Genomic DNA, 14,508 nt, shown 5'->3' with positions numbered 1-14,508 from the left:
AGTTAACTCTTTCAGGTTTTCATCCTTCCTATTATGATAGCTAGAGAAAACCTTTTCAAGCACAGAAAGTTTTCAATTCAGTTGTCAAATGAATGGCTAGGCACTGCTGTGATTGTGACTTTCTAATGTAATATGACTAATTTATTCTGATTTATGTTAAAAAGAACTACCATCTCATTTTGTATGAAATACTGTATTATTTCTTCAATAACCTTTGACAAAGCAAAAGGAACTCTCCGCATTCTACCGAGAGAGACAGTGAACTCAGGCATTCCAAACTTATAAATTACCTCCCCTCGAAAAATAAGTCTAGAAAAATGCTGTATTTGATTAAATAGCCTTTAATATATTGAGGTTGCAAGAATTATCCTACGAATGAATTCCACTGTCACATAAAATGTTACCCACATTGTAAGATGGGGAGACATCTACAGCTCTGAACACTGCAGCCAGAGCTCCAGGGCTGCTGAAATCTACACCAGATTTGTTCCCGTGGGTTTCCATGCTTCAGTTGTTCATGTCCCGGAACTTCAACGCTGCTATATAACAAGGCTAAAGAGAATCAGACCTCCAGCTTCACTTCCAACCTCCAATGCTCTTTTGTGCAAGTCAGAAGTGATGGGAGCAGTGGTGGGCTTCAAAAATTGTTGGAACCTACTCTGTGGGTGTGGCCTCCTTTGTGGGAGTGGCTTGCCGCCCATGTGACCGGATGGGAGTGGCTTGCCGCCCGTGTGACCGGATATGAAATTATGAATTAGTAGTTAGGTCGGTCCAAGTAGCTATTCAGAAACTCTGGCATTGAAGCATGCAAGTCTTAAAGCTGTCAAGTTACAAGATCCTTGCCAGTGGTGGGTTTCAAAAATTTTTGGAGCCTCTTCTGTAGGTGTGGCCTGCTTTCTGGGTCCACTGGTGGAACCTCTTCTAACCGGTTCGGTAGATTTGACGAACCGGTTCTACCGAATAGGTGCGAACTGGCGTGACCCGTCAAAACCGCGGTCCACAAAAGCGCGATTGACGAAAGCGCGCATTTGACGTCATCACAGCGCGACGAAAAAAATTAAAAATTGAAATAAAAATTAAATTAAAGCAAGCCGATTCACATAAAGGTAAGGGTTAGGGTTAGGGTTAGGTTAAGGGTTAGGGTTAGGTTTAGAGCGTTAGGGTTACGTTTAGAGTTAGGTTAAGGGTTAGCGTTAGGTTTAGCGTTACGTTAACGGTTAGGTTTAGGGTTAGATTTAGGGTTAGGTTAAGGGTTAGGTTTAGGGTTAGGTTTAGGTTTGGGGGGGTTAGGGTAAAGTTTTCGCTTTATTTTTACATTTTTCGATCACAGCGCGATGTTTTCGTCGCGCTGTGATGATGTCAAATGCGCGCTTTCGTCGACCGCGATTTTGTCGTCCACGGTTTTGTGGTGGAACCGCGAACTGGTAGGAACCCACCTCTGGATAGGAGCCCAAAGCAATCTATCCAGTCAACCTATTGTTTGTACACTCATAACATTACAAATAATCCTCTGTACTGTAATAGACTTCCTTTAAGATTAATCATCCCATGTTCAGTCCTCCTTGCAGTGCATTGTTCAGTTTGGTACACTTTGCTTTATGAAAGTTTAACGTAATGACTGTTTTCAGACAAGCAGACACATGCCACCAGGAAGGAGGGCGAAAGGAAACTGAACATCATTTGTCTGGCGACTACAGTGTAAAAGCAAGAACTGGAGTTCTGGCGGCACGCATGCTGATAAGTTATAAGGTTCAAACCAGGTAGTATACCAACCCAGATGGCTTTTTTAAGTCCAAGGTTAGCTACAGTTTATCTGAATTAACAGAGAAAATTAAACTTTGTACTGTTGCTCAAACGTTAATCTTTTATGGACATTATTTAGCCCACAATAAGATTTGTTTTACATCTTCATTGTTACTTCCTCAATCACCTTCCGCAGGTGCACACACGCCCATCTTAACGTCTTTCCCCCAAACGGTAAACTTAATCTAACCTTTTACCAGGTTTCATTAATAATTCAACATTTTAGCTCTCTGCATTATTTCCAATCTACGTCCTAACTTTATCGTCTTCATTTTCTACACCATGCCCACTCAGCCGCTTTAGTCTCTAATCCCGCTCTGCTTCCTTCTTTGTCATTTGCAATGGTTCTTTATTTTCTCAGCTTTACTGTTGTTCCTGTGCTACCTTGAATGCCTCTTCACAGCTTCTTCCTCTGCACCCTTTTCGATCACCTTTTTCCATCAGCGCTGGCTCTTCGTGCCTCTGCTGGTATCCTCATCCCCCCCCACCTTTGCCCCATGTCTTGGAGCCCAGTTGTTTTTCACTCTCTGTTTCCTTTGATCTCTTTTTCCTGTCCTCTCCATTGACTTGGCCCTCCCTGCCTCTTTATTTTAATCAAACCCTCTTTTTTGCTGTTAATCAAAAGCTTGTCATCTCTTTCTCTGAACTGAATCTCCCATAAGGCATCTAGTCTTCAATCTCATACTAATTGAAGGAGACGTTACAAATGAAGGAAGTCTTTAAAAGTAAGACAGGGGGAAAGCAAGGCGATTCTTATATGATATTAAGAAAATATCGCACGTACCTTCTTCAAGGACAGAGATTTTCAACTTCCTTTGTTTCACAGTCCCAGATAGAGACGGTGCAAATGCATTTATAAAAGGAACGTAGCCACTCAGTTTCGGCACTTCAGTAACATTAATACTTTTATTGGCATTTGACATTATTAATCATAACATCAACCAAGCTTATCTCCTAAACAGCCAAAATGATTTCCTTTGGATTACATGAAGATGCCAAAGCAAATGTGTGTGTGTGTGTATGCGCGCACACACACACACACACACACACACACCCTTTCCACCAGTGTTCAGAATAATGGGGACATGGATGATAGCAGTAGCCATAGCACTTTGACTTATATACCACTTCATAGTGTTTTACAGCAGTTGACAGAGTCAGCATATTGCCCTCGACAATCTGGGTCCTCATTTTACTCACCTCAGGAGCTTGAAGGCTGAGTCGACCTTGTGCCGGTCAGAAACAAACTGCTGGCAGTTGGCAGAGTCAGCTTGCAATACTGCGTTCTAATCACTGCGTCACCATAGCAATAGCAATAGCAGTTAGACTTATATACCGCTTCATAGGGCTTTCAGTCCTCTCTAAGTGGTTTACAGAGTCAGCATATCGCCCCCAACAGTCTGGGTCCTCATTTCACCCACCTTGGAAGGATGGAAGGCTGAGTCAACCCTGAGCCGGTGAGTTTTGAACTGCAGATAACAGTCAGCTGAAGTGGCCTGCAGTACTGCACCCTAACCACTGCGCCACCTCGGCTCCTATCACCCACCACGATGATCGTGAAAGACCAAACGCTCCCGATTTTATCCTGCTCTCGTTCTCCCAACAGATCCCAGGCCAGAGAAAGTAAATGGGGAGCATTTGGGACTCACTTTTTTTTTTTGTAGGCTCCTGGCGACCGAGATTATATTCTCAGTCTCCTATATTTTCAGAGATTGGAAACTATGTCCTGCCTAGAAGGGAGGTACCTCATCATTTGAAAATCAGGCCTGGCTTCACTTCTTCCTATGGCTGAAGCTGTTGTTAAGGTGATAGATGAGAGAGTGACAGAAGAAATGAAGAAAAGTGTTTTCAAGCCCAGAACTTTCACCCTATTTGTTTAGGATGCCAAAAACAGCTGATTTTTGTTTTATTTTGTTTCAGTGATGACAGATTTAAATTTACTGCTGCTCTTTCAGCATTAATCACAATCACAAGAATCCTGGACTCCAGGTCCATAAAATTTGCTTTTATGCAGGGACCGATACATACTCCGGCATTTCATTTTCAATGTACAAAATTCTCAAGCAGCAGAACTGTGATTCCAGGGCAGAATTGGTTAGTATATTAATCTAACAGTGACTAGATCAGCTTTTCAAGTGCTGCAGTTGTATAATCTACATAGTTTGAATGTGATGATATGCAACTGTACTTTGATATAGATCAGGGCTGTCAAACTCGCGGCCCACAGGCCAGATGCGTTATGCACTGGCCACGCCCACACCCGGTTTAGCAAAGGGGGAGGAAAGTTGCGATATGTCACATGATGCCACTGTGACGATGTAAGTTTGACACCCCTGGTATAGTAGGTAGGTAAAAAGAGAGAGAGAGAGAGAGAGAGAGAGAGAGAGAGAGAGAGGACGAGGAAGGAGGGGAAGAGGAGGAGAGGGAAAGGGAGAGGGAGAAAGAGATAGATAGATAGATAGATAGATAGATAGATAGATAGATAGATAGATAGATAGGATAGATAAGATAGATAGATAGGATGGATAGATAGATAGATAGATAGATAGATAGATAGATAGATAGATAGATAGAGGAAGAAGGAGGGGAAGGGGAGGAGAGGGAAAGGGAGAGGGAGAAAGAGATAGATAGATAGATAGATAGATAGATAGATAGATAGATAGATAGATAGATAGATAGAGGAAGAAGGAGGGGAAGGGGAGGAGAGGGAAAGGGAGAGGGAGAAAGAGACTGATCCATCCCTTTGGCCAGTGAACCATCCAATTGCACTGAAAGTATCCAGTTATCCTTCCGAGGCAGACACAATGGGCTATATTTTAATTGCTGGGTGATGGGAACTAAAGAAAGGAAGTGTAAAAATGGCCAAGGAAAGGGGGACCCAGGAACTGGTCTTCTGTTTTACCTCCTTCGCAGGTCTTCAGCCACTGCCGCTCTGCAGCTGAATAAATAGGCTCGGAGGGATTTCAGTTGCTGTCTCAGCCGGGCCACACTTGCCAATGGCTCAACATGTCTGTACAATATGGGATTTTCTCTCTGAATGTCAATGAGGGGTTCTTCATAAACATATTCCAGGAACTCTTTGGCTTGCTTTGATACCTAAAAGGGGGAAATCCATGAAACTTATCTTCTAATAAATCTTTTAACTGTCCAGAGGCAATCAGTACATCACTCTTAGTGGCATTGTGCTAGAGTTATTTGTGTTATAAGATATACTGTAATCTTATTTATTAAAAAAAAGCATCCTGAAGATGCTAGACTAAATTCTGGTGTTAAATATTTCACAGAAGCAAAATTCAGCTAGTGGAATGTTCCAGAAGTTATACTAACTGCATAGGTATTAAATAAATCTACACCTACGAGAGTCTGTGGAATTTAATATAAACTCACTTGGCAAAGACTACGTAGATACAGCATGTAAGTAGAAAAAGGCTCCTGCCATATACAGTATTTTCTCTTGTTCTCTTTGTTTTTACTTAATTATGTCTCAGAGTGTAAAACTTGCGTGAAATCTAAAAACCTGATAGAGCAAACGAATAAGAAGAGTTGTAAAATAAACAAATAGTCTCCTCTCTGAATTCCCAATCATTTTCAGAAGCAAATTGCGATGATGGAAATGGGAGAACAGAGGCTTCTTCAGTCATAAACATATATTTTAAACAACTTCAAGGTTGTTGCTATTTTAGTATTAAGATGAATGCCCACTATCTTGTAAACATAGCTTCACCTGCCCACAAAGGATAATATGCAGAAACGAAGAATAATAAGGAATGTCTCCCTCCATTTCTTTACTTTTAAAGATGAGCTATGGATTTTCAGTGTTGTTCTTAGGTTTGTAATTCAATAACATGGTGAAATAGTCTAATAAGGGAGATTTTTCTTTCTCTTTTAAACCTCAAGCATTGCTTTTTGTTTTATATGTTAGCCCAGTGTTTCTCAACCTTGGCAACTTGAAGATGTCTGGACTTCAACTCCCAGAATTCCCCAGCCAGCGAATGCTGGCTGGGGAATTCTGGGAGTTGAAGTCCAGACATCTTCAAGATGCCAAGGTTGAGAAACACTGTGTTAGCCCATCTCCTACATTTTCTTGATTCTTCATTCTTGTAGTCCAGAATGAAAGTTTATCATATTTTTCACACCTAGGGGATGGTGAAACACTGACCATTCAAACAATAGCTTAGTGAAATACACCATTACTAAAGTTGTTATTATTTGCAATAGCAATGAGAGTTTAAGTGAAATTTGTTACTTTTTATATTTTTGGAGCCATTTTTGTTCCTTTTTTTCCCTGTTTGGATGCATATCTCTAAGAACTTGCCAAAATCTTTAAGATATTCAAGAACTCAAAATATCTCCGTTTAATATCTTCTGTTCCCCTTTCTTTATAATATTAAGTAGCACTTAATACTTAAACACTTTAGTTAAATAATGTATTTATTCTGCTATGTGGTACACTTTTATATCACCATATTTAATCCCAAAAGCTAAAGTTATAATATAGAAATAATCATACTAAGCTATGTTAGGATAAATGCTTGAAAGTTAGATGCCAGAATTAGATGGCATCAAGTTCTGCATTTGTTAGATTTGTATCTATATATTGGTTCTCTTACAGAATTGTTAACATTCAATTTCATTTATTGAATTTCTAAGCCGCCCAATCCCGAAGGACTCCGGGCGGCTTACAGAAATGAAAAATATTAAAAAAGAATTAAAACAGAAAACCTTTTTTCTTATACTTTAGTGGATTAGGGAGGGATGTGCCTGAACTACTTCTGAAAGTTATGTTGTTGGCCTGAACTTAAAAAATGTTTACCCACTCTACAGGTGGGTAAGCTAATTAATGGTTTCAGCTTTTCGACGTCTCCCCCCCCAAACTCAGTGCCCAGATTGGTAAGAAGTGTCTAGTTTCCTGCCAGCTGTCCTTTATACAACTTTTAGAGGTTTTTTTGAGGATAATGACAATGAGGCCACAAAATAAACAAAGGTTTAGCTGCCACAATTATGGCCCAGCTGCATGGATACCAAATGGCATGCATGCTGATTCTAACGTTAGCAATAGCAATAGCAGTTAGACTTATATACCGCTTCGTAGGGCTTTCAGCCCTCTCTAAGCGGTTTACAGAGTCAGCATAATTGCCCCCAACAACAATCCGGGTCCTCATTTTACCCACCTCGGAAGGATGGAAGGCTGAGTCAACCTTGAGCCGGTGAGATTTGAACAGCCGAACTGCAGAATTGCAGTCAGCTGAAGTATCCTGCAGTGCTGCATTTAACCACTGCGCCACCTCGGCTCATCAACGTTTGTTGATGTGGGCAACTGAGACTTTCTACTGGAGGCTGTGAGATCTTGTGTGCTTCGGGGTGTTCACCTATCCGCGTGCAGAATTGCATTAGTCCTTGTTGCTTGGGCTTTCAACTTGGCCAGATCATCATGAGGACAGAAATGGGAGTTACATTTAATCGTCATTAGAATTCATTTGGCACTGGTAAGGTACTGGAAATTAGAAAACCTCCAAGATTTCCACTTAGTAAAACTGTTTTATTTGCATTATATGAGGGGAAATGAATGAGGCAAGCTCCTGTCTCTATCATGCAATTATATCTCCTCCTTCCCTCTTGGCCTTTGCGGTGTGAGCATCAATAGCTGAACCACTATTTTACCTCCTTGCAGATGTGATTACAGCTGTTAGTAGTCAGGATGCTACCTTTGCAATATTAAACTTAAAGAAATGGTTAAGCCCTCGGTTTTAAATATTGGCTCCATCTTAACCTGATTCACTGCATGCCTTTTTCATTTGTTGGTATTTTCCCTCTCCCTCTTAAATTATTTTCTTTTCTTGTTTCATAGTTTTATATAATATAGTGACACGCGTTCACAAAATACCGATTGACTGATGGACATAATGTTTTCCCCTTGGGTACTTCCACACTATAATCAGGGAGCAAGAACTAATTTCGTTGTATTTATTTTGTACAATGACAATAAAGGCTAGACTACTATTGTTAGCACGTATCTACTTTTTACCTTGTATTTTGAAGTATCCCAGTTATGAACTAGCCGTGCAGGAATTAGAAAGGTATCATCAACGTGACAGAGATTGCAGTAATACCATCCACTGTAGTTGCATACTTTTGCTTTCCCACTGCTTAAGCCAATGCAACGCTGACAACCTTCAAATAGGGAGGGGAAAAAAGATTTTTAGTTACACTGAAAAAAAAAAAGTTTCCATTACTTTACCATGAAATTACCGTATCTCAGCCACAGAATTTCACGGAGCTTCAGATACCATTGGCTTTCGCTTCTTGCAATTGCTTTTCCAGTTTTTCTCCCTTTATGCAAGCGTGCATGATGAGAATAATTGTGTGTTTTGATTTGCATCCCTAGGGGCCATCCACCTGATATATCTTAATACGTTTTCCTTTAGTTTTGCAGAAGACTTCATGAGAGCCAGCTGACTCAAGAGATTCCAAAAGGAAGAGCAGGGAGCAAACTGTTTTTCACGTGTGAAAACTAGAAATTCCGACCACTGAAGTCTTAAGATTCAAAGCAATACCAGTTTCTGCAGTGTTATAAATTGGATTGAATATTTTCCAGGCCCCTGTATCTGTACTGTCAAATGGATAGCAATAGCAATAACCTGAGAGACCGCCTCCTGCCAATTACCTCCCAAAGACCAATTCGATCGCACAGGCTTGGCCTTCTCCAGGTTCCATCTGCCAGCCAATGCCAGCTGGCGACCCCCCGGGGGAGAGCCTTCTCTGTTGCTGCTCCGGCCCTCTGGAACGAGCTCCCCGTGGAGATCCGGACCCTTACTACCCTCCCGGCCTTCCGTAAAGCTACCAAGTCCTGGCTGTTCCGGCAGGCTGGGGGCTGTTAAAGCTCTCAGCCCCGTCTTAATTGTGATTGTTGTGGATTTTAAAATTGTTTGTATTGTCTTATTTATTCCCTCCCCTGTTTATTGTGAGCCGCCCGGAGTCCTTCGGGAGTGGGCAGCATACAAAACCAATAAACCTAAACCTAACCTAAACCAATAGCAGTTAGACTTATATATCGCTTCATAGGGCTTTCAGCCCTCTCTAAGCGGTTTACAGAGTCAGCATATTGCCCCCCAACAACAATCTGGGTCCTCATTTTACCCACCTCGGAAGGATGGAAGGCTGAGTCAACCCTGAGCCAGTGAGATTTGAACCACCGAACTGCAGCTAGCAGTCAGCTGAAGTGGCTGCAGTACTGCACTCTAACCACTGTGCCACCTCGGCTCTTCTCAGATCAGTTTTTTAGCATTCTATTATTCATTTTTAAAAACAATTCCATGATCAATACTAATACTAATTTTAAGTTTTTCTCTTCTTTAAGATTTATTTAGTCAAACAAACTTTAAAGATATATGCCTTTCAGTTGTAACCTGCAAAATGATTTTTCAGCTATTTATATATTTAGAATTTCTAATTGTTTTTGAAAATCAATGCGCCTTTCCCTTTTATCCAGTAGAATCACATTACCTTTATGTGGTATTTTAATTCTACACAATTAAGTCTTTCCTCCCAACACATAGTAAATAATTCTTCTACATTAACTCTTCTTCTACATTAACTCTTCTCTAATAATACTTTCCAATGCTCCCTTTCCTTCAGAGCATGGATATGTACCATGTGGTCTTTCAGGGGTTGTTAAACTGCCTTTCTCAGATTTCTCACAACTAGCTATGCTGGTTAAAGCTGCTGAGAGAAGATGTAGGAAGAGATTAGGGAGAATTATAGATCTGTTGAATTTTTGTTTCACCATTTTTACAGTGGCAGGCATATTGGAAAGGACTCTCCCTTACAGAAATGCACCAGGTATAAATTAATCAAGGGCTTCTCAATCAAGCAAAATCAAATATTTATTAGGATGCATACCTATCCAGCCCAAGGTACATGAATCTTGAGATAAAACTATCATAGCAAAACAAAATCTTTATAGCTAATTAACATTCTAAGTAAATAAAGGTTTATGATATTACCTTAAATATGCTTTTGAAGTATTGCACATTGATCAGATTCTCCCTTCCTTACAAAGTCTATATTCTTATTTTCCAACATCTCCCAAGGAAGCAATTTTTGCTCATCCTGTTTTCATACGGTATTTCTCTACGTTTTCCCCGTGATTTCTACTTCTACTCCATTTCCTTAACAACACATTTTACCTGGGTCATATATCATATCATGCACAATAGTCCGTGTTGCATAGAGCACTCAAAATGTCAAATTTAATAAAAAGAAATGTATATAAAAAGTTCATGTTACGAGGCCACTGCAGTGTTACATTTTCTATGTTCAATTGTGCAACACCCCTTTGTACTTTCCGTCAGTTGTGTGACTGTTGTTTTTTAACGAGGCTGCTATTTTGCAATCCTTTTACTTCTAATTATGAATACAGTTGATTCCTTTGATGTTCTGAAGCTCAACGTAATGCGTGGTGACAAAATGCATGTCAGTTGCAGACAGCAATTAAGCTATTTTCTTCAAACAAGGAAAGAAATAAGGAAGCAATGATATAATATAACACTGTGTTTTGTTACACAGTGGATGTCTAGGCTTCAGGACTTACAAATGGAGTCCAATTGTTAAGGTTTTTTTTAAAGGTTTAATAAACATTTCATTATATCTAAAGAAATAAAATAGCATTCTCTATATTTGCACCTTCCTCTTATTAAATTCTACATGAGATATTTCTAGAACAGTTAATTTCTCTTTTGAAAAATGAAAAGGGATTTTTGTTTCACCAGCACTTTATCAAAAGAAGTACCGTACTGATATTCTATCAGTATTAAATCATCATTGGTATCCTAACATTTGGATCATTCTGGAAACATAGAGAGATGTTTTTGTGTTTGTAAATATAATTATTCTTGTCAATGTTTATTAAAGGGATTTAAAAATCCTTTAAAACATACCCCACAAAGGGATATATGACTTTCTAGGAATGAAAAGAAAAAATGTTAATGGAGTGGGGTGGAACTAGATTTATGTAGATTTGAAAAATGTATCCCTTACCTCCTCTCCCCCCCCCCCCAAAAAAAAGCACTGAATTTTAAGAACATTTGTTGGAGTTTTCTTAAAAGATTCAGAAATCAATGCTTTCAAGTAATAATCATATTTAGTTTAAATTATGGTTCTGACTCATTAATTGAGACCCTTGATAATAAAGACAAAAAAGCATACATTTTTTGAGAAAATTTACTGTCATCCCATCAAACAAATTGTATAGCAATCTTAAAATGTATAAATATGTCATTACCTAAAGTTCCATTTGATTTTTAAAGTTATCTCATTAATTAAGCAGCATTTTTCACATTTAAAAAAGGCTGAATGTATTTACCATAATTCTATACATCCTCTCAATAGGAGATAAGAATAAAAAATCATTAAAAAGAAAACAAAGATTAAGTATTACAATAAAAAAAAATTTTTTTTAAAAAAAGTGCATTGCAGGTCCTAAACTACAGACTTTGAGGGGTGATAATGAGTGGGATACTCAAGACCCATCTCTGATTATGGGGTGAGAGGAAGTCAGAAGATGACCTCTAACGTGACCCGATAAAAGGGCGAACGACAAAACCGCGCCCAACTAAACCGCGTCGCTAAAACCGCAGCGTCATCAACGCGCCGACAACAGCGCGTCGGCAGAAGGGCGATTTAAGTTAAGGTAAGGGTTAGGTTTAGGGTTAGGTTTAGGGTTAGGTTTAGGGCTAGGTTTAGTTTTACAGTGTGCTTCTGTCGCCGCGCTGTTGTCGCCGCGATTCAGCACTCATTCATCGGAGCGCATTAGAACACACGGTTTTATCACCGCGGTTTAGTCGGGCACGGTTTTGTCGTTCGCCCTTTTGTCGGTGAACCGACCTCTAATGCTTCCCAATCTTATAACATCCAAAGAGAGCAATACTGTTTTTGAGGGAGCATTTTATGTCTGGGAGAAAGGATAACCCATCATTAAAACCAGAAAAAATATTTTCAAAATTCTTTATTAGTTTGCAATGTGCAGTTTTTTACAGTGACTTGTTTAAATGTGCACCCATTTGAATGTTATTCAGAAGTCTGCATTAAGTTCATCGATGTTTCTTTCCAAACGAAGTGGATTTAAGCTTGCTTCAAAAACCCATACAATTTGTCATGTCGGGTTTCTTTAATTAGGCAGCAGTCCCAACAAAAGCAAAGAAAATATGATGTGCCAAAGAGATAAGGCATGTCTGAAAGCTGACCTTGTCTTTAAAAAGTATGCGTGTCCATGACCCCCCCATGTGTCATCTTTCTAGTTCATGAATTCATGAGTATGAATTATTGGCGGACTGAAGGCTGCCCTGTAGCATCAGGAGGGAGTTTAGTGAGTCTTTCTGATGGTGCTGCTTTCTGGCTACTCAAGGACAGCAGTTCAGATGGCTCAGATTCATCTGTTTTTGCAGCCTTGTGGAGGTCAGCGAATACCACCCAAAACTCTACACTAAGAAGAGGTCACCACGGGGGTGGCCAGCTAGTGCCAAGTAGTGAATGATGTTGCCTCCGCATTGTAAGTGAAAAAAGTGGAAAGGGAAAGGAAGGCCAAATAATTTTATTTTCTAGCACTGATGAATGGGGCCATCATATTCGGGCTATGCTCCTTATCTAAAAGTAGGACTAGAAAGTTTTTTCCAAAAAAATTGAATCGAAAGTAGGCATGTTGCCCAACTAAGCTCGGAGGAGAGGAAAAACTAAAGATCTGTTGCAAGGTTATGTATAGTTGCTGGGAATTGTTCTGACACCCCCCCTCGTCCCACACCAACACACACTCTGAGCCAAAGATAAGTTACGGCATTTAATTAACAGACAGACAGGTCCTTGGCGGCAAACCGGCACAGACAAGCTTGGGCAGCAATCCAGCACAGATAAGCCATGGCAGCAATCCAGCCTGCCAAGCTCACAAATAATGTTCTCCGACATTAATTCCTGCGTTGACTTCTGCAAGAGGGGCGTGTGTACAAGCAGTCCTTTTTATAGTCTGGAGAGGAGCCTAATGACCACCAGCTGAGTGCAATTACCTCCTGTACTTGCACAACTCTTCCTGATGGATGCCTAGTAGCTCTTTGATGGTGTGCATCCAGGAACAACTCACTACTGGCCTCCGGCTTACTCTCCCTTGTCTCCTCCCTACTGGTCCAAGGCTCAGGTGCCTCCTGGTTGCCAACCAGCCTCTCTGCGCCCCGCTCGGAGTCAGAACCCTGTCCAGGATCCTCCACATCCTCCAGAGCCGACTCATAGGGCCCCTCGCTGTCGGAGTCTGGTGGCAGCTCCAACGGCTCCTGTTGGGCCACAACAGGAATATAAGCAAACAACTGATTCTCCACATGATTGACGTCCTTGTGTCAATTTGTGGCAGGAGGAACCTTCACCTTTGAATGTTTTTTTATTCCTTTGATTTTAAAGGGTATTACAAAACCACTAAGCACAACTCTAAACACAAAAGCACACACATGTACAGCTTACCTAGTAAGCTAGTGGGGCTAAAGGTAATATAAAGCCAAGAAGGGAGTCTTTTAAAACTCATAGTACTATTCTAAGAGCCGAGGTGGCGCAGTGGTTAGGGTGCAGTACCGCAGGCCACTTCAGCTGACTGTTATCTGCAGTTCAGCAGTTCAAATCTCACTGACTCAAGGTTGACTCAGCTTTCCATCCTTCCGAGGTGGGTAAAATGAGGACCCAGACTGTTGTTGGGGGCGATATGCTGACTCTGTAAACCGCTTAGAGAGGGCTGAAAGCCCTAGGAAGCGGTATATAAGTCTAACTGCTATTGCTATTGCTATTGCTATTGCTATTGCTATTGTTATCTGCAGTTCAGCGGTTCTAATCTCACCGGCTCAAGGTTGACTCAGCCTTCCATCCTTCTGAGGTGGGTGAAATGAGGACCCAGACTGTGGGGGCGATATGCTGACTCTGTAAACCGCTCAGAGAGGGCTAAAAGTCTAACTGCTGTTGCTATTGCTATTCTGACAGAAGAGAGGGAATAAGGAAATGGGTCTCTGTCTCCCACAGAAGATGTGCTTGAAGTGGAGGAAAATGCTCAGATGGGAAAAGTGGGGTGGGTGGGTGGGTTTAGAAGCGGCTACTCAAACAATAGAGAACATAGCTGTTTAAAAAACAACAACAACTCCCGATCAACCCAGGGAGATACTAGGTATATTTTCCTTTTTGTAGCACTGAATTCACAGGGATTGCACGAGGAACGTTGAAGGGATAGAATCAGTACTGTGCAGGCAAAAGAAATTGTTTCACACAATCCCAGTTCATCTGCTGCATCCGCTGATTCATAGCAGTTGCTGTGGCTTTGAAAAGGGAAATGTCAAATTCATAGAGAAGGAACTCCTCATCCCTACAACCTTTTCCCTGCTAAATGGAACCTGGCCCTCCAAGCAGCAAGGCTGCTGCCTTCAAGTTTGGCCGGGGCACTTTTTGAAAGACCCTTATGAGCCCCTCCTGTTGGCTGGCTGGCGGTGGGGGCTAAACAAGATCTTCATCTGAGCTAGCAAAAGGCAGGGAAAGAAAAATCCAGTTCATCTTTCTTTACTTTTGTCATGCAGTCAGCGTCTATTATCTATCTATCTATCTATCTATCTATCTATCTATCTATCTATCTATCTATCTATCTATCTATCTATCTATCTATCATATCTACTGTATCTATCTATCAACCCT

At 40.7% G+C, this 14,508-nt stretch overlaps 1 protein-coding gene across 1 annotated transcript in view; it reads right to left on the bottom strand.

Moving 5' to 3' along the window:
* PLEKHM3 (pleckstrin homology domain containing M3) overlaps nucleotides 1-14,508 on the bottom strand; it is a 68,975-nt gene that overhangs the window by 27,389 nt on the left and 27,078 nt on the right. Inside the window, exons 4-5 of the mRNA XM_087706685.1 lie at nucleotides 7,829-7,974; nucleotides 4,706-4,899 (exon numbers count right to left, since the gene is read on the bottom strand). Of these exons, the coding sequence (XP_087562811.1) occupies nucleotides 4,706-4,899; nucleotides 7,829-7,974 (340 nt within the window). The remainder of the gene's footprint in view (nucleotides 1-4,705; nucleotides 4,900-7,828; nucleotides 7,975-14,508) is intronic.

Source organism: Thamnophis sirtalis, unplaced genomic scaffold, assembly GCF_051295495.1.
Source record: "Thamnophis sirtalis isolate CommonGarterSnake01/CBP01778 unplaced genomic scaffold, rThaSir2_p1.2 scaffold_1, whole genome shotgun sequence".
Lineage (NCBI taxonomy): Eukaryota > Metazoa > Chordata > Lepidosauria > Squamata > Natricidae > Thamnophis > Thamnophis sirtalis.
This window is presented reverse-complemented; position numbering and strand designations above follow the sequence as displayed.